Consider the following 25,397-nt stretch of genomic DNA (forward strand, 5'->3'; position numbering starts at 1 on the left):
TGGATAAAGTAGCAAAATGTGAAATAAGTACAGACTGTACTTCTAAAACACCAGGAGTGTTTTAACATGAACTAGGGAGTCATATATATGTACCATAATGCCCAAAAAGTGGAATTTGCATGTGCATCTTTAAAATAAAAATATATAATTCAATTAAATTAAATATTGTAATGGACCTAAGGATCCTTCCAAAATATAAGGAGGTGCTCTCATCCTTGGGTAAGTCATCATGTTAGTGCAAATCTAAAACCTTGTCTTTACTCTTTTGCTTTGATATCCTCACTCACTCTCCACGTATTTGCTGAAACCTCGGTCACTGGCGCTCACTAGAAATGTGCTGTAAAACTGTAAACACTGTGTGTGTGTGTGTGGGGGGGGGGGGGGGGGGGGGGGGGGGGGGTAAACATGGTGATGCTCACAAGTGCACAGTGTGAGGAGATCATTCCCACTGTTTACTCAACAACTAACTCCGTAGTGGCAGCGGTCCAACGTGTATTTCCCATGTGATTGACCCAGAGAAACAGACGAAAGTCTTTGACGAAAGGTCCGAAATGGGATTTTCACAGATTTTTCAGCACGATGGAATTTGACTCCTGTGCGCATTCTTTCCTCCTTCTTCACATCAGTTCTGGGAAAAGAGCGAGAGCCGCAGTCGAAACATGTCAGCTGCCTTTAACATTCGCACAGGAATGTTGGCGTGTCCTCACAATGTTGTCAGTCAGTTCGCCAGATAAGAGCTCTGAGTTCATAAATAAGATTGATGGCATTGCATTCCACCAGTTCCTGTGCTGTGTTGTTTCCCATACAAGCCTGTGGGTCTAAAGAATCCGCACTATCTGGCCGTCTCGCATCCTCTTATTTCAAGTACAGGCGTGCTTCTTCATCCAAGTATTTAACCACGCTACAGCAGGAAGCATTCTACCTTCACCTTTATCATGTTGTGTTTGGCACCATGATGGGAATGAATCACTTACACCACAAAGCCTTCAGGACACTATAAATGTAAAATGTAATCTCCTCACATAATGAAGTCTTACTGACAGATTTTACATAAATATGCTGAAACTGGGAGCGGGTCAGGGGCTGCCGTCAAAGGCTCCCATGACCCAGATACATTGAAAAGCTCGGGAGCAGCGTAGAGAAGCTTTAAAAGTGTAATCCCATAAAGGCAGAAGAACAAATTCAGTCAGTATATGTCATAGATTATGTATAATCAAAGCTAATGGAGCTGAATGGAAGAAACTTTGTTTGACTTCCATGACACACTGTAGCTTCAAGGTCAAAAGTAACTATATGTTTGTGCACAAACTGTGAACTGTGGCTTCACACTGTAATTACACATGAGCGGAGCAGCACTGCTGTCTGACCCAGTTGATCTAGCAGACATTGATCTGACCAGAATGTGGGACTTCAAATCAGCCACAAACATACGAGTACACTCTGCATTGTGAGGTGCTCTGCTGCCACACAAGCGAATACCGAAACAATTCACTTACACTTCTGGGGCGCGGGTCAAATGGGAGGCGAATTAAAGCTTTTCAGGAACGCAGCACATGTTAGCAGCGGTGCACGCAGGAATTTCAAATGGCATTAGCAGCTAATCTGGGAGAAACCTGCCTTTGTCACACATGCGATTACGTCTGGCTGCGAGAATGTGATCTATGCCAAGCGCGCTCTTCGTGGCTGGAGGAGAACAAGAGAGCAGGCCACCCGAGAAAGCTGAACCCAGAAGAATGCAGCTCCGGCCCGCGCTAATGAAGAGCGCTCTTCAGAGAACGGGAACGAGGAGCCACAGTTCTGAGAAACACAGAACCTCAGATGTTATTCATGACAAGAAGCCGTGCATTTTCATATAGTTTATTGCTTTATGAAATGTTGCATGAATTCAACTGCAAAACCTTCATAGTGTTTGAAGTTCACAGAAATGCCTGTTTGACGTCAACACTTGGTCGGTTGTGTACAGCCGGACATGACCGTGATTGTCAGCATATAACTTACAACAAGTGGAACTCTTTGGTATCCTGCTCAAAGCACTGTCATATCAAGAACTAAATAATAATAATAACAATAATATTAATAATAATAATAATAATAATCTGTTCGTTAGTTCAAAGCTCACAGTAAACAACATTGTTTTCAACTTGTATCCACATCGGTGACCGGACCAGCAGAATCACCATCAGGAAAGACACTCGCATACTGTTGTCACACATGCAAACATACAATTACAACAGATCTGTGTCAGTTTGGCAAAAGAAAAAAAAATAGATCAAATATATATTATGTGTTATGCATCTCGCTGTTCTCGTTCCCCCTCGAGTCTTTGTAGAACCAGCTACTCCGGCTTCGCGGACGCCAACAGCGGGAGCATTTCCATCAGCAGTGTTTCATGTGTTATTAGCTTAAATTATGGATCAAAGTCTTCCACACAGTTAAACATCCACGGGAGGAGGGAGTGATGTTAGACAGATTAACATTTTTTTCAGACGTGGATAACCGTTTAGTGAATGTTTGTCTATTAAAGTATGACTCAATTACTATTTGGGGGAATGTGGAAACCAGATAAGATACATACATACATAGCTTCTTCTGGACTCACTGGATCAACAGAATATATGAAATAGGGAAGGAGGGAACTCAGGGAAAGCAGCAATTACAATAATTTATATATATGTTGACATACATTCTGAGAACATGTTGCCCTATACAATCCACAATACTGTCTAAGTACCTTGGGAGAGTCATTGCGTCTCACCCAGCCTCACAGGCCGCCTGCAGCTGTCCAGCTTGGTGAGAGCAAGTTGAGCATTAAGTCATTTTGTCGTGCATCAGCCTCCTTCCACAACATTCTTGCACCCCCCACCCCCACCCCCCCCCATCACTCGCAGACTTTCACTCTTCACAGGTTCTCAGTTGTTGGTTTCTTTCAGAGCCGCTCCTCAGTCCTCTAAATGAAGATTTCCACTGCCTCCGACTCCAACTCATCCAGGCCTCTGAATGGATTTAACAGCAGCTTCCTAGGAGCTGCCTTGTCTGGACAATAAGAAAGACGAAAGAATTAATAATTGTTTAAGGGGTTTGAGGCAAAAACAGGGGAAAATGTCCCCACTGAGCGATCAATGAGTAAAGGTTAACAGATTTTCTTTCCAGTCAAACAGACTTCTCTGCTAAATGTGCCAAGTCAACAGATCCACTTCATTTCGTAACCATCCACAAACCACATGAACCATGACCTGGATCCTGACCACCCATAAATGTGTGTTTCCTCTATGTTCTATGACAATCAGGATTTATTTCATAGTCCACTCACCTCGACTGAGCTTCGTTGTGCTGGTGGTCTCTTTGGCTTTGGCTCCCTCCGCCTGCTGCTCCGCTGCCCCAGGTTCAGACTGAGTGGTCTGATCATCTGAAAGACTTTTACCTGGAAAACATACAATGTCCCCGTTACTAATATTCAGGCTGGACACATGTTTGAGGGTGTTGTGAAAGGCAGCGTGGGCTGATTTTTCTCCGTATGCTGCATGTTGGCCTTTCAGGGGCACCCGGGCTCCGCTCACCTCGGCTCTTGGTTGCCTTCATGGTGCAGAGGGAGGGGGTGGAGGACGCGGGCCGGAGGGGCGCCCCGGCCGTGTTCAGCAGGTTTGTGGGGGGGCTCGGCTCCTCGCTCCGGCCCTGGTCCTGGTGCAGCCGCTGGTTGAGGATCTTGATCACGGCGTCCTTTTCCAAAATCTGAGCGTAAAGGGCTCGAATCCTAGCGCGACACAGAACCACGGAGGGTCAGCGAGCTGATAAACAAACGCGACACTCGAACGAGTGGACGTTTCCACAGGGACCCACCTGTTCTCCATCTCTTGATTCCTGTAATCGGTACCCGGCAGGTCGTCGTTGAAGCTGTTGTTGGACGAGTGGCAAGGCGAGTGGTTGATGATGGTGGTGTCCCTGCGAACGTAAGGAGATTCAGCTAAGTTGAGGGCGCACGGCGCTATGACACGTGCCGGTGGGCGGGTCCTCGGTCCTCACCTCTGGGCGGCGGCGGTGGCGGCCACCTCCATGGCGAACTGCCTCATGGTGCTCTCCTCCAGGTACTTCTGCTCCCAGCGCACCGTGTCGGCCTCCAGCGCCAGGATCCGCTCCTCGCGCTCGCGCAGGCGCTCCTGGAGGGAGTTCATGGTCACTCCCGGTGGCTGGGACTGCCTCTGTCGCGGCAGATGGAGGAAGTTAGATGAATAAACCAAACAGATGATGACTTTGACGCTTGTTTCTTGGTGGGGAACGCACCTGCTGCGCTCTCAGGCTGCTCAGCTCCTGCTCCAGTCGCGTCCTCAGCTTCCTCTCCAGAGTCTCCCTCTTCTCGCACGTGGACTGCAGCTGGGCCAGCGCGCCCTGGAGCCTCTCCACCTTCTCCACGTAGGCCTTCTTCCTCCTCAGCTCCTCCTCGAGCTGCCGCCCGCGTCCCCGCGCCGCCTCCAGGGCCTCCTCGAGCCGCTTGGCCCGGAGGCTCTGCTCCTCCGCCGCCGAGCGCAGCCGCTCCAGCTCCCGCTCCACGCGCTCCCGCTCGAGGTTCTGCTCCTCATCTGAAGACAGAAAACGAAGCTTGTTTGATTCACAGTAGAAATTGAACGAATGCCATGAAATTACTCCAAATGCGTCAATTCTAAACGGAAAAAAAAATCCTGATTCACATCCTGTGAATCCATTTCTTCCCGCTGAGATTAAACCCAGTAACAAGTACCAGAGTAGCGACCAGTGTTCTTCATTTAGCAAAGCACTCGTGGAATGCTAAGAGGAGCAAAGGGGGAGAAAAGCTGCCCTATCCCTTTGACCCACATAGCTCAGAGCATTCTTCATCAAGGCCATACAAACACCAGCACTCGGCCTGAATCCTTGAACAGACCATAAATCACACCAACAACAGGTGGCGGGAGCCGGTTTCCACCGCTTCCTGAGCCGCTTCATTTCCTCCTGCGAGCACGTCCAATTCCCCATAATTAAGCGGACTTCTCCAAACGAGCTGCGGTTACGCAACAGAAACTCGCGCAGGCTCGATGCCCTTGGCTGCGGAGAAGGGCCCCATGCTATGCTGCAATCCGGCCCAATCGAGCATGCCGATTACAAAAGGAGGATGTAACTCGGAGCAGCGGAGAGGAATCCGCTCCGACACACGAACTCACTCTGCTCCAGGAGCTTCGCCATGAGGTTCTGGTTGTGGTCGGCCGCTTGGACCTCCTTCGCCACGTGCGTCCTGGCGTTCTGCAGGTTTTCTGCAACGCAGCGCAGTGCTAGCGTTAGCGTTAGGTCAGATCGTACATGTAGTCACTGGCGCCACAGCCTCCACTGCATGTTGGCGCTGTGCATGTACCTCTGAGGTCCCTGTTGAAGTCCTGCAGCCTCCTGATTTCCGCCACCAGCCGCCTCCTCAGCGCCTGCTCCAGGTTTTCTCGCTTGCTGCTGCCCTGCATCAGCGTGTCGTAGGCCTCGGAAATGCGCTGGATCTCGTCCTCCATCTGGAAGAGGGGGAAAGATGAGGAGGAGATGGAATGAGAGAGGCAGGAAAACCAGAGGAGGACTCTTTGGTTAACCTACTTTACATGCTAGGGGAAAGCTGGAATGTTGATCCATGTTGTTATAGTAGTATATAGTAGTATATAGTAGCATAATACAGTGCATATAGTACACAGTGTGTTTATGTGTGTGTGTTTGATGTCATTGTGAGAAGGAATCCAAGCCCGCACCACTCCCTGTGAGACTGATTTATATCTACATTCCTGAGGGCTGATAGCTATAGTTCAGTTCCAGGTGTGTGAGCGCACGGAGGCGTGCGCGACCGCAACGCACACACGGCGAGGTGGAAATACACACAAAAGACTCGCAACGCGCACAAAAAGCTCCCGGGAAGGCTGCCAGCGGAGGGAAGGTGTGCATGCCTGTGCCTGGGCTGTGGAAACGGCAAAGAGACACCCACTATTACAGCAGTCATACAGGCATGTTTACTCAGGGCTGCGGCCTGACGGGGAAAACTTTCCAACCCTGGCAATTATCATTCTTTGAGGCTGAGACAAGGCGAGGGCCATGTGACATAACTCCAGCAGGGAGCGCGCTGCATTTTACCAGGACTCGCCGAGGCATCGAACGCGTCGGAAGGCGCCTCGACCGCGAGTCTTATTTTAGCGGCGGTTCCGCCGAAGAGTGAGTCGCGGAGAGGAGTTAGGGTGAAAGTGAGTGGGGAGGAGGTGAAAGTGCTGCTGGGGGGGGTAAACAAAGGCGCCCTTTCACTTTTTACACAGCCACTCCACCACCTGCCATGGATCACCACCCCCAACCCCCCTCAGCTGTGTGAGAGTCACATCCCAAACAACTGTTGTCTGACATGTCACAGGTTACGCTGGAAAACGAAGGCCACCCTGGAACTAAAGCGCGCACACACACACACACACACACGCACACATTCTCTCTCTCTCTCTGGGTCAGCGACACAATAAAGACGTAGGTAAACACACGAGCATGTTGTGGACTCTCTGTGGCATGGAGGTAGCAGCTGCTGATCTCATCGGCCCGGTCCAGATGAGGCAGCGTGTCTGGTGTTGGATGTCAGGGGGACAACTGTTGTCGACCGGGCTTGTGTTACGCTGACGAGCGGTCGGACGGGAGTGTGCCGTGCGCATTCCTGTCGTTTTCCCCTCACCTTCTGAATGCGGCCACTCTTCTCTCGGTGCGCCTCCAGCTCCTGCCTCAGCCTCTCGTTCTCCATGAGCAGCAGCTCCAGCTGGTTGGGCTCCTCCAGGCCTGCAGGGGGCAGGCTGGCGAACGTGGCGTAGCAGGGGACTTCAGACTGGACGTACCTGAGAAAGCCACACGAATGGATCAAAACAAGGCCTCCGAGACCTCCCTTCATTCCGATCACTGGGCCGAAAAGCCTTTAGGAGAAAAACCTTCCAAGGCAACGCAACACGAGAGACACACCTACGGGGCAGGACGTGTTCTCTCGTCAGGTATTTTAGGAAGACGGCGCGGCACGCGGGCTATGCTGCGACTCACGCCGAGAATGTGTTTACGCTCACGATGATGTCATGTAAAAGTAGGTTTACACAGGTATGTCCGCAGAGATGCCCCGTACCTGTGCTGCTGTGCCTGCGCCGGCTCCTGGGCCGGGTGGGGGATAAATCCGTGGCCCTGGACCGGGGCCGAGTACTCCGGGGGCGGGCAGCGCTGCTCCGGGCCGGGCCCCGTGGCCGGCGGGGCCTGCGGCGCGTAGCACGGCAGCTCCGGGTAGCTGTGAGACGTGCTCCTGAGGGCGTCCGCCTTAGCGGCCGCGTCGCTCCTCTCCAGGGAGATCTGCAGGCGATGCTCGCTGAGCGAGCGCGCGTGGCCGCACCTCGCGTCCAGCGGGTCGGCCTCCTCGTGGAAGGCGCCCTCGTGCAGGAGCTTCTCCTCATGGAGCTGCCCGAGGGGGCCCGCGGGGGCCCAGTGGGAGGCCAGATACTGAGACTGGGCCTTGGCCTGGTCATAGGTGGGCAGCTCCTCGCCGTGCAGCTGGTAGAGCTGGTAGCCGCTCTCCGAGTGCTGGTAGTCGCCCTGGTGCTCCTGGCCCTGGGGCTCCTGCCGTGCGGACAGCTGAGGGAAGGGGGTCTCGTCCTGGGTGAGGCTCTCCAGGGAGGAGCGCGGGCTGGGTCCGGCGTGGCTGCCGCTGCCTCCGCGCAGGGCCTGCTGGATGGCCAACAAGGTGCGGGTGTCCGTGGGGTTCCCGTAGCGGAGCTGTTCCTGGATGAGCCGGTGCAGGACCGTTCCAGACGGCTCCTCACTGGACGACATGCTGCTCCGGGTCGCTTCCTATTGAGAACAGTCCGGCTCCGGATCACTGGTTCTAAAATCAGCCGTGAACCTGTGGGGCGGAATGAGAGTGGTCGAATGAGAGATTTTTCCTCATTGATGTCGCATTTACAACTTTTTTGAATGTTTTGTTCCATTGTTTCCGCGGACACGGCGGCGCTGAAACAACACAACAGCGACAACACAGAGATGTGGACACATTTTCCACAGCAGGCGCAAAATACATGCGCCAAAAAATTCCAATCTCGGGGGGGGGGAGCAAAAGCGCATAAAACGCACGGGAAATAACCGAAGCGCTACTTTCACAGCACAACTGCAAGCGTGAACAAGTTTGAAATTCCTCGGGTTGAACCATCATTAGAGAAGAAGTCGCTTGATTCGCGTTTTGATTCGCTTTTCTGTCGCGGAAACGAGTGGAACGGAGACGCTCCTCTTACCAGCCTAAGCGCTCATCATAACCAAAGAAAAACGCTCGTCTCGACCTCGAAGTGCAAAATTCACAGTAGCTCCTGTAGTTCCACGCGCCTCGGTGAGTCAGACGTGTCTCATCCTCCGGCTCGTGGACGGGCTGCCGCGCTCCTCGCTCTCGCTCTCGCGCCGTGGAATGACTGCGGGGAGAGAGCGGGCGGCGATAATAAGTAACCGAGGAGGGACCGAGGTCGGAATGCCAGGAATGCAAAACGCGACGTCCCTCGGGGATCAAAAGCGTAAAACGCGAGCGGGAGGGGGGGAGAGGGGGGGAGGGGGGCGGTGCATTATCATCAGCAATGAGGGGTTAAACAGAAGAGCAGGAGGCGGCGCGGGCTGCGCGAAGCTGAATGAACGGAATGAAGGAATTGCTTTAATAAAGGAGTGAATGCAACAGATGCGTCTTATTTGTTTTAACCAGGCCGTTTAGTCTTCTTTATGAACTCACCCACTAATCATTAAGTCGTTCAGATACTATGATTGCGTAAAAATCAACTCCTCGTTTCCCATATGGTATTTTAGAGGTGAACCATTTACTAATTCATTTAGCTCCTGCAAATGATTATTATAAAAGTCTGATCTAAAAAAAACAATGACTGGAAATGAAAGGACAAACAGAAATAGGCTTGATTTGGGACAGGTTTTAGTCTGAGGGTTCTGAATCTGAATTTGTGAATGCGATTTTGACTATATTAGGCATGAGTTGCTCCCTACTTTAGAACTTACCTGGCTGAGCTCTTCTACGTTAGACGTTTCTCTTATGCGCTGCTTCGCTGTACTTCAGCCTTTTTGACTGTGAAATATTTGGTAGCTTTGCAAAGTGGCTTCCACAACAACTGTGACCTTTGCACTCCTTCATTCCGGTGGCTTGTAATTCTGGTACCCGACAGGAATCCTGCCCCCTGGCATTCACTGCAGGCCACCATGGGTATGTAAAAACTGTGCCTATGCAAGTGTTAAGGCTGTGGATGCCTTCATTGTGTGTGTGTGTGTGTGTGTGTGTGTGTGTGTGTGTGTGTGTGTGTGTGTGTGTGTGTGTGTGTGTGTGTGTGTGTGTGTGTGTGTGTGTGTGTGTGTTGCAGCTGTCCCCTGGAATCCGAGGTCCGCGTCGCCCTATTGCTACAAACACAGTGGCTCTTTGTACCCGGCATCGCGCTGCAGCAGCGCCTGGAGACGACTCACGCAGACACTGCTGCAGAGGTACAACACTTTTTCATCTTCGTCTTCATGACAGCCTTCGCTCCTGTCCGAGCTATTTATTACCTGCTCGCGCCTAAGTGCTGCTATGTTGAGGACTTTAGACAGCGACTGAGTTTTACTGTGGGCTCTTTAAATAGCAGAGATTTTAGTCATAGCACACTAATGATATCTGGAGGCAGTGGATGGAGAGAGAGAGAGAAAGGACGAGGAAGCGTTACTGTTTTACTTTTATAAATGGTGAGAAAAAGCACATGTGAACTTCAAGCTGTAAAGGAACGGTTTAATCAACGCACAGCAGGCTTCAGTGATCGATGGCTGTACAGTATGCGGCCGCTGGCCTCAGGCTCAGTATCTCATTAATCCTAAAAATCTATAGGACCATCGAGTCGGTATTGATAGCATGCTCACAGCCATCGCTCGGACCGTTTCACCCTCCTTAATTAAGCACGCGCACGCATTCCCACCGTGTTTTATGCGTCCGCATATTCCTGAGGAGAACATGCAGACGCGTCGTCTCCGTGGGCGGCGCTCGCACGGAGGCGACCGGTCAGCGAAGCGTTGGCCCCTTCAGGCCTGCGCCGAGAGCAGCGCAGCCTCCACCTCTTTAAAAGTCTGCTCGTGTCATTTAACACCACCTCACTACTTCCTCTGTGTGTGTGTGTGTGTGTGTGTGTGTGTGTGTGTGTGTGTGTGTGTGTGTGTGTGTGTGTGTGTGTGTGTGTGTGTGTGTGTGTGTGTGTGCGCGCGTGGGACAACGCCTCTGGCCGTTTTGTCCTCCATTGTAGCACACTTCCTGTGAACTTGCAGAGGAATGCAGCTCTGACCCTTTGAAAATTATGCACACTTTCATCAGGTCATTACAGGATGTGTAAACTAAAACTGGGTGCCACAGAAAAAGAAAAAAACGCCTTGTGTCCGTCTGTAGGCGCTGAAACCCCCGAGGCCCTGAAATCCGATGAGCTGCGCTCTGCTTGTGCACAGCGGAGTGGATGTGAGGAATATTTGAGAACACCCTGCGACATGAAACACAGTTGTGTTGTTGCTATAAACAATAAAACCATGCAGCCCTTTGAGGCTTTGGTGGGAACAAGAGCACAAATGAGGCAACACTAAGAGCAGTCAAACTACCAGTTACACAATTGGAAACAGTCTGAGTCTGAAACTTCCTCTTCTGAGCTGTGTGTAAAAATGACTGTCGACCGTCTGAGTCAACAATGAATCAAAGTTTCCCCAGAATTAAACGTTGATTTAACTTGCACGTAGACTCATTTTGACACGTTTAAAACAGCAGCCTCCACCAGTTGTCTGGATGTGGTTTGATTAATACCGTAGATATGCAACAATGGGGCAAATGTGACTGAAGGCTGCTTAGTTCACCGCCCCTGAAACTGAACACCCTCCATCAGACGCCAGTACGATCAGCTCAGCGAGCAAAGCTGACGCTCCGACCCCAGAGGAAAAGGACGGAACCTCTCCCACAATTTGCAGGGTCCCTGAAGGACTCCTCGAGGGAGATAAACCCGGGGGGTCGGGAGACGATCAGCGGAAGCTGCGATGTGCTGTGATGTTTTCAGTCCAGCGAGGTTCTGGGTACACGCTGTTCAGTGACAACAGCGATTTTAGAGGGTTACAAGCCTTTAAAGGTCAAAAACTGCTGATTAGGCGTTAGCTTATCTGGCGCAGCGCAAGCAAGGAACTTATCTCCACTTTTCCCCACTCACATCTTGACTTTAAATCCAGATTACCTTGGACTCGCTGGCATTTTCAGCGACTCTGGGTTGAGACGGAGGTAAAGGGACTGAAGAGAGGACAGGATGTGTGTCACAGTGTTGGCCGTGTGGGAAAGAATGGGGCAGAATAGCGGACGAGGTCACCTGATATGGCGGGATCGGTGTTGATTGTAACCGATAGCGTTGGAAGGAGCGGGATGGATTCCTCATCCACGGCGAGCTTCCAGAGTCACACAATACACAATAGTGCAGAACAGAGAGAGCTGCTCTCAAGCGGGATCCTGTTCCCAGGAAACCGACGGGGACGAGCTTCCCATGTATTCATATTTCGCAACGGCCCCGTGCGCGATGCGGAGGCAGGTGTGACTGAACCCGATGCCTCTCTGAGGTAAAAGTAAAACCGAGGCGCTCGATAACAGGCCGCTTGATTATGAGCGCGGGCCTGAGAAATGCCTGCGTGTCGCGGCAAGTCGCATCTTCGTTCGAGGGAATTTCCAGACGTCCGCTGCAACAGACTTCGAACGTGAGTCACGAGGAATGAATGTGCGTTGAGCAGGCGAGGACGACAGAGAGATGTGTAGTTGTGTTGTTGTGAGAAGAAAGTGTTCGGTCCCATTCTTCCCACAAGGTGCAGCTCACACGCCTTAATCTTAGTGTACTGGGACATTTTTATATTATTTACTACAGTGGTACATACACAGTGAAATGCAGCAACATGTGTTTTACAACCTGAGTCTGACCAGACACTTTAGTTGCTACAGTGAACCACAACTGTGATGCTCAGGTGTCTATGGAGACCACATGGAGCCGACATGGAGCCGACCTGCAAAACTGGACCAGCCACATTTTTGTCCTCGGCCATGATATCTGAGACGTCTGTTACCTGGAGTGACAAGTCGCGATTTGATTTCATCCCTGGATTTGTGTTGTAATAATAAACGTTTGCATATTTCACCTTTAATATGAGTTGGATGTGTTGCCGTCGCCATGGCGACTTTCCTGTTTCCCTATCCCTAAACATCGGCCTCTGCTCCCAGACGTATTACTCACACAGCACCGAGGGCAAATAGCTGAGCGTTCCTGTAATGACGTTCCCCTTTTTTCCGCTTTCTTCCCATCCTCGTCTACTCCGTCCTCTTTCTGCTCCTTGACGAAACACAGCATGTAGCGCTACATCTGTTACTTGCAATGATTTGGGACGGGGTCAAGTGTCGCGATGGAGAACAAGCCATAAAGCTGTAGAACACGGTGTTTTGGCCTCAGGCCCTCAGCCAGATGTTGAGTCCTGCGTCGTGTCTATTGGTCCGTCAGAGGCAGCGGGGATCTTTTAAGGTACCGGCCACCGCCGCCCTTTGGAGGTGTGAAGGCACGCCGCCGCCCTCTGCCTCGGAGACAGCACGCCCAACGCAGACGCATGACACGGCCACGAGTCCTAAAACGGTCCCCAGCCCCGTCCTGGGAGGTCACCAGAATGCCAGTCACTCATTCGGGCCTCGGCATGTGTGTCCCCGGCACATAGCTGCGCTCCTCTGCTGCTGAGGCTGCACATAGCATGTGATTTAATGGCTGGCGTTGGCCTGTGGCACCGTGGGGGGGGGGGGTCAGCTCTGAAAATGTAGCGGGGGCTTTCCATGGTCCTGCAGCAATGAGGGGAATGTGGGCTGGGATGGTCAGTCGGGGGGAGCGGTGGGGGGTGAGGAGAGCCAGGTAAGATGGGGGGGCGGGGCTAGAATATTATAATAAATGTGACTTTGATGAAATCTCTGTTTAGGTCAATTTCTATTTAGTGACTTAAAGGTATTTTCAGGTTTTTTTCAGACTTGTCAAGTTTAATTGTGCAACATGTCAAGGTTGTTGTGTAACGATGTTAACTAAACCATCATACACCTTTTGAACTTGAAAGATCAGAAAACATGTTGACGTCTGTGGACGGTAACTCACCAGTGTTTTATTTCCTCCTATTGTGTCAGCTCGCTTTCCTGCTATAGGACTGTTGTTTACATCAGACATTATTGCCTAAAGGGTTCAAATTAAAACGTCTGTTACATGACGTTGCTACCAGTAAGTGGTGATTCAGCCGTGGGATATGTTAATAGTTGCAACTCCAGGCCCGTGTCTGCTGAGGCACAGTGACTGCATTGTGTCGACTAGAAGACGGGCATTGTCTTATTTTACGCTGGCCGTCTATTTTTAAGCTTAAAGAGGGGGGAGGTCAGTGGAGACGTTTCTATTATTAGCAAAAAAAGCACTAAAGCGATGACTTGGTTCAAGACAAGTCACATTGTGCATTGGCCCACGTCAGTGAATCCATCCGATGGACCCATCCATCCTCCATGCAGTGGAGCCAGCGTCGCTCCCAACCTGTGCCACAGCAAGAATGCAAACACGCGAGAGGCTCTTCCAAGAATTCCCCAGTTGAGGACTTTTCTGGAATGTCCTAACGAGCCCGCTGCTCCGTGTTTACAGTTCCAGGCCGATGGCAACCCTGCAATCTTCCCTGCCAGGCAGCGTATCATTATCCGGCCTCCTCGGGGGACACGGCGGAACAGTGAGAGTTGGAGGCAGCAGAGGTCTGGGTGTTTGTCCTCGGAGATGGCCTTTCTGCTCTAAACAGCCGAGACAGACAGACACCAACCTCAGGCTGACTTCACGAGTTAATAAATTGCTGCAAACCATCTCAAATTACCGAGTCGAGACCAGACGCTAGATGATAAAGAGCTGTTTTGTCAGATTGAGCTTGCTGTGGTGCAGTCACTGGTTAAAAAGCAAAACGCTCATTGTTTCTACTTTAAGCCCAGTGTCAGGATGCAGAGAGACACAGGAAACGAAGCGGAGCTGGCATTCTGCTAAAAGTGGAGACTTCACGGCAGGAGAGAGTGAACGTGTCCTGGCTGAAGGGGGGAGAAGCTCGCGACACAGCTGCTGCTGCTGCCGCTGCTGCCGCTTCACAGTGAGCTAACACTCGGCCCATGTTCTGATCTGAAATCAGAAACACAAATAAGACCTTAGACCTCGCCGACTTCGGAACACGCTTATGTAACGCAGGAATGTTGGAACGGGACCGCTTCGCCAAATCACAAGTCACAAACAGGTACAAGCTCTCCACGGGGAACGACGTGCCTTGATTACGCTCAGCTGTTAGTAAATGAAAATAAGCAACGCTTTTCATCAGGTCAAAACAACAACAAGGCCAATCAGAGGATTAGAAATGAATTAGAGGCTCCAAGAACACGAATTAGGATTATTGAACTCTACCACCTTTGTAAATACATTGGTTCATGCGCAAAGATGAATAAATGAAGTACTTTATTCAGTTCGCCTGTAATTCTAATAGTTGGGCATGCGTTCCTATTGCTAATTCATTCAGAGGTAAGACTTTCTGCAGGGCCCCTCAACACTTCCTGCACACAACAATAGTGCAATGACAGAGCGAGGGTCCTGACTGGAAGTGGTGCAGGCCTCACCTCGCCCTCCTCATCCTGGCACACGGCAGAAAACTGGGTGGAACGAGGTGGAACCCTGGCCACTCCACACTGAGGTGGCCAAAATGTGAGCAGAGGATGCCCAAACCGTGGGAAGTTCACCCATCGTATTAATACAGAGAGTTCCAGACCTGTGAGCAACAGAGCGGTTACAGGATGTGTGTGTGTGTGTGTGTGTGTGTGTGTGTGTGTGTGTGTGTGTGTGTGTGTGTGTGTGTGTGTGTGTGTGTGTGTGTGTGTGTGTGTGTGTGTGTGTTCAAGTCAAGTTTACCACCTTTTAGGTCTTTCCCTGTTTCCAGTCTTTGTGCTAATCTAACAAATAACCCAAGAAGGGGGCAGAAATCCTAACGCGCGTCTCCCAAACGACTTCTAGTCTGTGAAATAAACCGGTTGATCACAAGGGCTGAGGTCCTAACGACAAAGCAGTCACGCTTGCGATAACCTCTGTGACATTCCTGCCTCGTTAGACACCGAAGGAATGTGGTGCGTCAGGAAACAAGGCGCATGATTGGGCAGATATGATGCAACGCGGGCCATGGTACTACTAAGCACTGTGCCGTGGAACCAGTACATGACACGGTAAACATGTGGGAGTATTTATACTTTGCTCCACATTTCAGAGTGGAAATGAACTATACCGTGATGTCAGATCAAGTGTTAAAGCAAAGCGTCTAACAGCAACATTTTCTTCTTGGCTGCCGTTGACGTTGTTTATGTTGGAACAAACGGACGGACGCCTTTTTCTGTTCCCACGTCGAACAAACATTCCCCCGTCTGTTTTCTGTTTTCTTAAAGGAAATGCCTCCGACGCCTCTTATCGCCCTGCGATGTTTGTTTGAGCGTCACGCTGCAGCGAAACAATGCGCGGCTCAGTGTGCGGCTCCGGCGCTCTGGGCCGCGCGCCTCCTGGCGGACGGCGCTTTGTATTTCAATGACTTCACCCATGAGAACCAGAGACACGGCCCCGAGTTTCACCAGCCATCGGAGCGGACGGATAAACAGACGCACACGCGCTGGACGGAGCATGTTTCCCATCCTCTGTTTTGGGTCTGTAGGAGCGGGGCGTCATGGCAACCAAATACCAAGGGGAGAGAAATGGCTGAGCTCCATCTCTCTGGCAGTCGCGCTAGCGCGCTCGAATCCCATGACAAAAACAACATTCCTCGTCGAAGTGATAGTCTTCAAGGAATTCCGGCCGAACGGAGGCATTTCTCCGCATGCCTCGCTGCATTGAAACCATCTGGCCTGACGTGTGAACGGCCATTCTTCTCCACATCCGCACATGGACTGGAACATGCCTTTGTGCACATGTGGACGCTTGCCTAGTTTGGGTTTTACCCACATTTGCAGTAGAGTACGCGCCGCGGTGCGTCCACCTCCAGCCCAGTAGATCAGTACGACGGTGTTTCAGCAGCTCTGGGGGAAGAAGGGGTCCTGAACGCCACACTCCACTACCTGTCATGTGATTGTGTTCACTTCAATACAATACAAGTACAATGGAAGCTACAAGGTGTGAGACAAGAGCACCTGACTAATGAGTGCATTTATTCCTTCTTGAGAAATAACACAACATCCATAAACAATATAGATATAAATATTAGCACATTATAGTCAATTAGCTCACAATATTAATTGTCATCCTGTTTATGTAAATCTGTTTTCATTTATGTCTCATTGTGGCTTCAGCCCATCAGGGCCCGTGTTTGAGCGCTGGCCTGCTCCTCCGTCTGTCACTGGTAACATCCCTGAGGGTCTGGAAGAGGCCGAGAGATGTTGTGAAAGGCCCACTGCAAGATGCCGTCGATGGAGCCCTGCTGAGGCGCAAGAGGCAGGTGAGAGGTTAGCGTCAGAGAGGTGAGTTACCCAAAGCCAAAGACGGCGCAGACAGCATTTGACCGTGACGACCCGCTTTCTGCCCCTGCAGCCATCTTGTGTCTACCACACAGGCATGTATCAATATGCAACTGAGGTCCACTCACGTCTCCCAGGATGGAGTCCAGTTCGTCTTTATGGAGAACAGGCTCAGACACACAGGAGCTCTCATCACGATTAAGTGTGTTTGGAACGACTGGGGCAAACTGAAGACACACACACACACACACACACACACACACACACACACACACACGCAGACATGAGAGATGACCCAGATTACACACTTTCAGGTAATAGTTTACATGGACATAGATCATTTGAGCCCGTCACTTTGACGCAGACCCACCTGTGAGTCCTTGTCGGCCGGGCCGCCCCAGGGCCTGGAGCAGGACGAGCAGATGGATCTGCCTCTAGCAAGCACAGAAACGCAGTGAGTGAGTCGGGCTCCTCTCTGTGTAATGCTTCTGTCAATCAATAAGCAATTTTCAGCGCTCAAGAGGATTACGGAGGAAGAGCCTCAGTCCTTTCACATGACGACTTAAACTGATTATATCAACTCTGGGGTAAAGAGACGGTCATTCTAATGATTTAACATAAGGTCACAAGCTATTATATAAATTAAATATGTGTCTTAATGGCCACAATTAATCACCAAGTTACGCTTGGAATAAATTAACTGGACATGAAAGAGATTTAAACTGATTATTTAGCTTCTATATGTCTAGTAACAAAGACAATGACTCTCGTTTACAGCACGCGTCCATTTCTAATCCATTATCATCATTAGTGAGATAACAAAAACATCAATACTAGCGTATGCGTTTACTGGCAGACGTCTCTCTGGGTGATGTTGCAATGATGACTCCATGTCTTACTTGGGGAAGTGGCAGCGTGCGTGGAAACTGTCCAAACACTGGAGGCAGTGGGCCAGGTCTCCACCGCCGAGGCCACAAACGCCACACGACTCCCTGGCGGCGATCAGCTCTCCGCCAGCGCACTAGGACACAGAACGCAGCCTTTCACAAACAGCGCAAGGAGCAAGAAAGGCGGCGGCTATGAAGTAGTTTGTGTTCTGTACCTGGTTTCTACCCATGGGTCCATTTTCAGGGAGGGAGGAGGACAGTGACGGGTGGAAGGACACATCTGTGATGGGCTTATTGGAGCTGGTGCCTGTTTGCTGAGGCTGAGCCACAAGAGACTGTAATAAAAATATACACATTTTATGGACAGGGTTAAAATTGAAACATTGAACACATCAAAACAATTTGAGCTTCATAGTGACTTCACTCACTTGTACAGGTACATGGGATTCCTCTTTCTTTACTCTGTTGCCTCGGCACCACTCACACTTCCAGAAACCACTGCCGAGCAAACGTTTCAGGTGGAGTTAATGTCTCACACACACACACACACACACCTCACCTTGGTATAGATGTGAGCGGGGGGCTGAGACAGGTCAGATGAAAAGCTCGAGGACAGACGTCACAACAAATCAGCTCCCCTCCGTCTCTACACACTGTGCACTCATCATCATTATAGTGAATCTGCACACACACACACACACACACACACACTGGTTACATGTGAAACCTACACACACACAGAGTCAGAGAGCGGCAGCGTGTGTGAGAGGAGCTCCGCTGTCTACCGTGCCGGCGGCTGTCTCCACCTTGTGGTGAGATGTGGTCATTGCAGCCGTGGACACGGACGCTCCAGGTGGCGCCTCTGATGGAGCACAAAACTCCCCACCAGCTTTCATGTGCTTCCTGGTTGTTCCTGCCAAAAGACAACGCTTCTATAGAAATGACGCAAGATCCAACTAATGCCTCGGACCGGCCATGACTTACTATCTGCAGACGGCCCTTGCTGCGTGTGGCTCCTGTCTCTGGTTTCAGCGGAGGCCGAGCCCGAGGAGGGGAGGCCTGCACCCGCCTGGGCGGAGGAGGGCGCCGCCTGCACAGCCGCCGCACAGGCGTGGGTGAACGTGTCTGCAGCGAGCAGCTGTGGAGCTGACGCTTCGGGCTTCACTCTGTACAGCTTCACTTTACCTCCTGGAGCCACCGGCAGAAACAAAACCAGTCATGCGTGAAATAGGGCGAATATGTCTGAACGACGGCAATCAAACCTGGCTCATCGCTTGTCCTGGCGTGATAGCGCGAATGCTCATTGCTGGGGTTGGCCTCTCTGTGCTCGTGGCTCCTCTTCTTGGCCTGTTGAGGTTTGGGACCTGCAGAGGACTTCTTCTCACCCCTGGAACCTGCAGCATCCTTCTCTGCCACGTTTTAAAATAACCAAGCGCTGGTTAGATTGGAGCCATATGTTGTGTGTCATGTGTATTCATGTGGCATACTGGAGCGCAGCGCGTTGAGCAGCGTCTGGAGCTTGGGGTAGCTGTCCAGGTTGTAGCCCTTGGTCATGTTGCTCCAGAAGGACTGGACGGTGGATCGGCTCTGCTCCAGGACCCAGGACAGGAGCGCGTACATGGCTTTGTGGGTCCCTTCTCGACCTTCCTTCTCTAGAGTGTCCTGCACATTCACATCCACAAAGTGCCCAAGTCCGCTCAGAGACTTCAGTGGAGTAAAATCAATAAAGGTTTGATATTTTGTTGTAGGACCTACCTTCAGGAGCTGATCGGTGATGATGTTCCTGTCTGCCAAGCCGTAGACCAGAGGGAAGGAGTCATCCACAGCCATCGCGATGTCAGTGCGCAGCTCCCTCAGCAGACAGCGGAGGTTCGTGTCCCTGAACGCCTCCACCCTGGACATGTTCCAGCCGTGTGTGCAAATGAGGTCCACAGCGACCCGGACCGGAGAGGAGCCGAGCTCATACGGGCGGGTGGACGGAGGAGGCGTGTCCTCGTGGTGGTTCGATAGATGCTCAACGTTTCTGAATGTCTTCCTTCAATGACGCATTTTACAACGTTGCACCTGTGCATTTGCTTTTACATAAACCTCGTGCGGTTTCATCAACCCCACAAACCGTAGCAAAGGCCAACTTCAGCTCCTGGTCTCCAGGGTCCAGAGTGCTTCTGCATGAGGTTCCCCGGGTCCACCAACCGGTCCAACCGCCTGAAGCGGTTTGTTGAGGCCTCTGGGGATGGAGCCATGTGCTGTCAGTCCAGGGGAATACCTGTGCTCTTACCTCAGGAGAGCTGAATGCAAGCGGCCTGACACGTCACGGCCACAGTTTCCCTCCTAAAAGGTTCTTTCCACATCAACTTCCCCTCAACGATCAGGTTTCCAGACACTGACTCACCGCTGGTTAATGCTACGTGACTTCGCAATAGGCAGGAGAAAATTAAGTCGACGATAATATTTAAAAATCTCAGTGCTGCTCTCATCTGTGACATTAATAAAAAGAAGCTACTTCCCGCTACTATGTTATTCCAAACACTATCAAATAAAACCACAGGTGAGTAGAATGGACCGTTTTGCTATCAGGTAAATGTTGATGGTTGAGAGAGGGAAGCCCTTTAATCTGTAATTTATTAATCATTAAACATTATTACATTTTTCATACTGGTGAACAAAGACCACTGCTACAGAGGGACGTTCACAACATACATTACATTATTATATACAGTGCAGTGCATTACAGTGGAGTGTTATATGTGTATTACCGGGACGAAGGGAGGGGGAGACAGGAGGGAGGGAGGGAGGGAGGGAGGTATAGAGGGAGGAAAAGAGAGGATCGGTTGTAGGAAAGGGTTAGTTGTGATAGTAAGTTGTCTTTTATTACTCGTTTTTTAACCACAGTACAGTTTGTCCTATAAAAGTTGAACCCATAGAGAGATAGAGTGCCACATTTTCACAGCTACTGTTAAAGTGAACCTACCGGAAGTTGACTCTTGTGGGAATATCAAATGAGATACGTTCTGGTCATGAGATGCTTTAGAGAGAAGCTATAAAACATTCTAAGATAGTCGGCCTCCCGCCAGAGCCTGGGTGCCCTGGGGGGGCGGGCCAAAGGTCAAAGGTCAAAGATCAAAGATCAGATCAGATCAGCGTGCATGCGTGCTGCAGACATTCAGCTGTGTTCAGCCATTTAGCAAAATGGCTGACCTCCCCGACTGTTTCTCCTTCTATGTTTAGGCATCATTTTTGGTGCTTTCCCTTTTTATATATAAAAAATACAAAACATAACAGCGAAAAGAATTCAGTTGGTTCTTCAGTTTCTCTTTCTTGTTCATTTCCCACAACTGTTTTTTGTTATGTTTTATTTTAGCTTTTTTTTTCTTCCCTTTTCTTTTGCCGTCACTTACATATTGACAAAGTATACAATATATTACAACTGAACAAGACTGAGAGTTAACATTTGATTTGTCCAATCAGATACAAGGTCCGAATCCTATATCCAATTAGAGAAGTCGACTGGAAGCTAACCAGTAGTAAGCAACACAACAAGCCTATGGTGTGAAGGAAGCTGTCTGGAAGCAGCTCTGCATTAACATGAGCACCCGCCCTCGGGCACAGTTGGCTCAGCTGGTTTGTCCAGCTTAATGTCAATCACTGGGAATTATCCAGTTAAGGAAAAGTCAGGAAGGAAAGGAAAAATCAATGTCACAGTCAATGTTAAGAGGCTGTTAACAGAGTCTAGCTTCTGTAACTAAACTTACTGTAAATATTAAAATGTTAATATCTCTCTTGATTTAACTTTTAACTGTGAAGCACAAACATAACCTTCGTTCCACCTGCTGACTACATTACCCACACTGCACCTCATCTTCAGGTAGTTTGGCTGCGGCTTGCGTCACTAACCTATTTTCAACCTGCTCCTTTGCCATCCTCCATCACGCCTTCTCACTAGGTGTCACTCCCTGGACGGCCACTGTGTGGCGCTGCATCTGCGTGCCTGTGTGATATCTCGGCGTCCTCCTGGCTCTGTGCATATCTCCTCCATCAAACAAACGAGGTAGACAGTAGACTGGGCGGCCTGTTTGTACGAGCGCCAACAGCCACTAAGAGATTAAAAATACGCTGTCTATTTTGACGGTTTGGCTCTCGCCTCAGTGAGTCACTGTAAAGGATACTGCCTTCAGGATTTGCATCGTCCAAGCTTTCCATTCCAGGTAGGGCTGCAGCAACCCGACGAAACAACTAGGAGGAGAGGAGACGAGGAGGAGAGGAGGAAGAGGAAGAGGAAGGGCCAGTGAGGAGGGAGCAGAAAAAGAGGCCATTTACAATCTGTCGGTGCATTAATTGAGTGTTCGATCAGTATGAATGTTCACATATTATTTGCCTGATATCATCACAAGTCATCATGTTGCTACAATGATTGTCTGCAAAATACTGTTAGAGACAAATATGCATGTGTGTTTTACTGCTGTTGATGCCAAAAGGCCGTGAAATATGGCGAAACTGCAGGGATCACCTGTTTGACATTGCAGCCTGTCTTGGCACTGGTCTCGATGAACATGACGTTCAGCTCCTTGGCTCTCTGCTCGCCCTCCTCGATTGTGATTTGCCTGCGGGAAAATCGCACCGCTTCAGCATGTTGATGGTGAAGGCTAATTGAATCAAACTCAGTGAAATTCTAGTATAAGATCTGCGGCGTGTCCCACACGCTCACCTCTTCTCTTCCAGGTCGGTTTTGTTGCCAACTAGCATGATGATGACGTCGCCTCCTCTCTCTGTCCTGACGTCATCAATCCATTTGCAGGTTTGCTGGAAGGAGTTCACGTCTGTGGAGAACAACAACAATAATAGCTGCAATAATAGCTTTAAACTCCCATCTACGATTACAGTACACGACGTGCTCCGCTCACTTGTAATGTCATAGACAACCACAGCTACTGTAGAGTCTCGAATGTAGCTCGGGATGAGGCTCCTGAAGCGTTCCTGTCCAGCTGTGTCCCACAGCTGGAGCCTTACCTGCAGTTGGACACGCGCAGATACAGTAGAGAGATAAGTGGAAATGCACACCTCCTGCAGCTGCTTCCAAACCACACTGCATGCAGACTAAATATAAAAGCCCTGTAAGTACATAAGGGATAAGCCAGTATCGGCTCATGTGCAGCCTGACAGCATAATATCCCGACACAGGAAAAGTATTAATACTAGCCAAAGCAGATGATCCATGGGAGACGGTTTAACTTCTTAAGGCTGGAAAATCTAAGCACCAAAAGCGGTTACTAGCAGAAATAACCTTAGGCTAATCATGTTAGTGCGAGGAGGGAGCTGTAATTAAGCAAATCAAATCAAGGATTAGTCAAAACTGAGTGGAAACTGGGACATTTCTTACTCAGGACACAAGTCAGTGAAAGCAGAGTACAAGCACACAGATGCTTCTATATGAGCTACATGTGAGTGTTTAATGACAGTCGAGGTTTCCTACTGTTCGGTCTTCCAGGTACATTGTCTTCGATAGGAAGTCAATGCCGATGGTCGCCTGTGATGGAGGAAGAACAAAAGAGGGAGGAATCGCCAGTAAAAGTCATATGTGTGTGCACTCGCTGGTTTTCCTTAAGAGGACAATACAATGTTAAAAATGAATCACACTGAAAAGCTCGTTCGAATTGCTCTGCCCTCAGGCTCCAGTCATTCAGACTCGGCTCTTTAGAAAAAGAAAAATAATTTGATTTACAGTCTAATGTAATAATACTATTTCCTTTCAATGCCAACAGCCACCCTGTGTCCTGATTGTAATTTGTAAATCAAGCAGGTATTATTCTCATTGTAATGGGTTGTTACTATAACATAAAGGGCCTAATGTATTGACCCACAGTGAGATTCACTCCATTATTTCTTTTATTCACATCGGTGATTAGGCAAATCACTTGCATGTAGAATTCTAATAAATGACTGCTTTTATCCAAAACAAAGAGCCAAGTGCTGCACTTCACGTCTGCAGTCGGTCTCACCTGATACGTGTTGTCGAAGCTGTCATACATGAATCGGGTGATGAGAGAAGTCTTTCCCACTGGAACAGAGCACACAGGTGGTGATTTTTGATAGCGGGTGCAAACACATTCACAAAGACTCGCTAAACAAACACATCATCAAATTAACATTAAGATAAATCGTTTGACAGTGTACTTGGTAAAAGCTGATCAAATAATCCTCTAGAACGTAATAATTATCACAGAATGCCACATTTATGTTACCTAATTGTTTAAACAGCCGCATTAAACGATTAAGACACTTTTATGTTAATTATTGATTTCCCAGCCACTGTGTTCCAGCATACCAGATACCTGCATCTGTATTCAGGGATTAGCCGACAAAAACAACCTGAAGCTGTCTTTGCGTTGCAGGACTTTTACTCGACTCATCTGCATTACTCACTCAACTGGCAACACATGACTTTTCCAAATCATGGAAGTACGGTTGGAAAACTGTAATAATAAGAAAATAAGCGAGCAGAAAGGAAGCAAACCACCTATTTCCCACAAACAAGCAAAGAACGCGATGATGGGACATTTTTAGTATATTTATACGTGTGAAGGCAGCTTTTTTACCCACATCGTCCGCCTTACATGGTGTCTACACTTGTCCAGCAGACCCCAGGCCGCCATGCAGAGAGCAGCCATGGGCAGTGGCCACGCCAGGCCTCGATTCAGCACCATGGACAGCAACATTGCAGTACAGGCCACACATGCACAGGAGGCTTTTAGTCGACATACAGCACGCGCGCGCGCGCGCGCACGCACACAATGGAGCATCACATTGTAAGACGCCAGCCCCAGTCGAGCCCAATTACGTGCACTCTTCCATCTGCTGCTGTATTTTACGGGGTGTGAGCCGCTCCGCTGCCGCTCTGGACGTCTGAACACGTATCCGGGCTGCCTCGTCAAGCGCTAAAACCCACATCGATCCGCTGCTCCTGAATATGTGGCATCGCATCAAACCGCGCACAGTCATTCTCACCGTGAATAAACGGCTTATCGAATAAATAGAATCATTTTGTGGCGCTGTCAAGCTCGATTTGGTGCGATTTTTCACGGGACTGGGTCGAAGACCGCGAGGTTTAGAGATGCTACAGACGTCGCCAGCCTTGGGTGTGTCCCGGACCGACACATGGGGACTGTTTGTGATGTTCTCCAACGAGGAGCAGCGGTGGAAGAAAGCATTTAGACGGCGACATATCGAAGGACACAAGCGTGTTTATGTTAGTGCGATGTAAGTGAAATAAAGTCGTTATCTGGCCGAGCTCGTGTCCGTCACTGCAGCATCAAAACATCCGAACCCATATCGGCTGCTCTGATGCAAAACATGACAATTTGCGACAGCTAAATAATCCCGGAGCGTCCGCAGTGGAACCTGTCTTCGTCTCATTCACTGTATTAGCGATTACGCTGGTAATATTTAATCCAAGCGTGCAAATTAAGTGGATGCGTTTTTTTTAAAACGTTTCCCTTCTTTCCTCCTCGATTAATCCAATTTTCCCCCATCACTATTCGATTATTAAAGGACAACATGGGCGTCAGATGTAACGGCATCACCTGAATCCGGCTAAAACTTTCGAAATCGACAGCGATTACATACGTGGCCTTTAACATGCCTGCATGTTTGCCATCGGGCAAGGCAAACCACAAAGCTGTGCAAGTACTGACTCACCGCTCTGCTCGCCCAGAAACACGAGTTTAAATTTCCTCAGGGGATTCCCCAGGTCTCCTCCGGCGGACATGGTGGCCGATGAGCAGCGCAACTGTGGGCTTATTTTATATGTTCGTGTCGCTCGGCGTGTCCTCCGCTGTGGATGCGCAGGGGAGCCTCCTCTCCTCACAGAATGATGGGAATGCAGTTTTACATTCTCCTGTCAATTCGTGGAGCTTCTGCGCCTGCGCGACCTCACCTATTTCTATCCCCTACCTTTC

General features: G+C 49.8%; 3 protein-coding genes across 3 annotated transcripts; all 3 read right to left on the reverse strand.

Moving 5' to 3' along the window:
* Positions 1-1,843: 1,843 nt before the first annotated feature.
* LOC114844726 (angiomotin-like 2a) lies at positions 1,844-8,423 on the reverse strand. The gene is made up of 11 exons (XM_029132303.3): positions 8,265-8,423; positions 7,115-7,879; positions 6,683-6,839; positions 5,360-5,504; positions 5,172-5,261; positions 4,279-4,574; positions 4,021-4,196; positions 3,838-3,939; positions 3,558-3,751; positions 3,311-3,421; positions 1,844-3,033 (listed from the first exon to the last, which is right to left on the reverse strand). The coding sequence occupies exons 2-11, from the start codon at positions 7,807-7,809 to the stop codon at positions 2,948-2,950; spliced, it is 2,052 nt and encodes a 683-aa protein (XP_028988136.1). The 5' UTR covers positions 7,810-7,879; positions 8,265-8,423; the 3' UTR covers positions 1,844-2,947.
* A 7,668-nt stretch (positions 8,424-16,091) lies between these two features.
* aire (autoimmune regulator) lies at positions 16,092-19,943 on the reverse strand. The gene is made up of 12 exons (XM_055503880.1): positions 19,201-19,943; positions 18,933-19,107; positions 18,708-18,854; positions 18,430-18,633; positions 18,231-18,358; positions 18,005-18,126; positions 17,874-17,943; positions 17,661-17,780; positions 17,458-17,579; positions 16,929-16,992; positions 16,687-16,785; positions 16,092-16,521 (listed from the first exon to the last, which is right to left on the reverse strand). The coding sequence occupies exons 1-12, from the start codon at positions 19,345-19,347 to the stop codon at positions 16,438-16,440; spliced, it is 1,482 nt and encodes a 493-aa protein (XP_055359855.1). The 5' UTR covers positions 19,348-19,943; the 3' UTR covers positions 16,092-16,437.
* A 106-nt stretch (positions 19,944-20,049) lies between these two features.
* On the reverse strand, positions 20,050-25,336 carry rab6bb (RAB6B, member RAS oncogene family b). Its single transcript, XM_029132334.3, has 8 exons — positions 25,138-25,336; positions 23,442-23,500; positions 22,916-22,969; positions 22,347-22,452; positions 22,151-22,262; positions 21,953-22,046; positions 21,612-21,678; positions 20,050-21,090 (listed from the first exon to the last, which is right to left on the reverse strand). Exons 1-8 carry the CDS (start codon positions 25,205-25,207, stop codon positions 21,026-21,028), a joined length of 627 nt encoding a protein of 208 aa, XP_028988167.1. The 5' UTR covers positions 25,208-25,336; the 3' UTR covers positions 20,050-21,025.
* Between the last annotated feature and the right edge of the window lie 61 nt (positions 25,337-25,397).

The sequence above is a fragment of the Betta splendens genome, chromosome 17, assembly GCF_900634795.4.
Source record: "Betta splendens chromosome 17, fBetSpl5.4, whole genome shotgun sequence".
NCBI classification, from domain to species: Eukaryota; Metazoa; Chordata; class Actinopteri; order Anabantiformes; family Osphronemidae; genus Betta; species Betta splendens.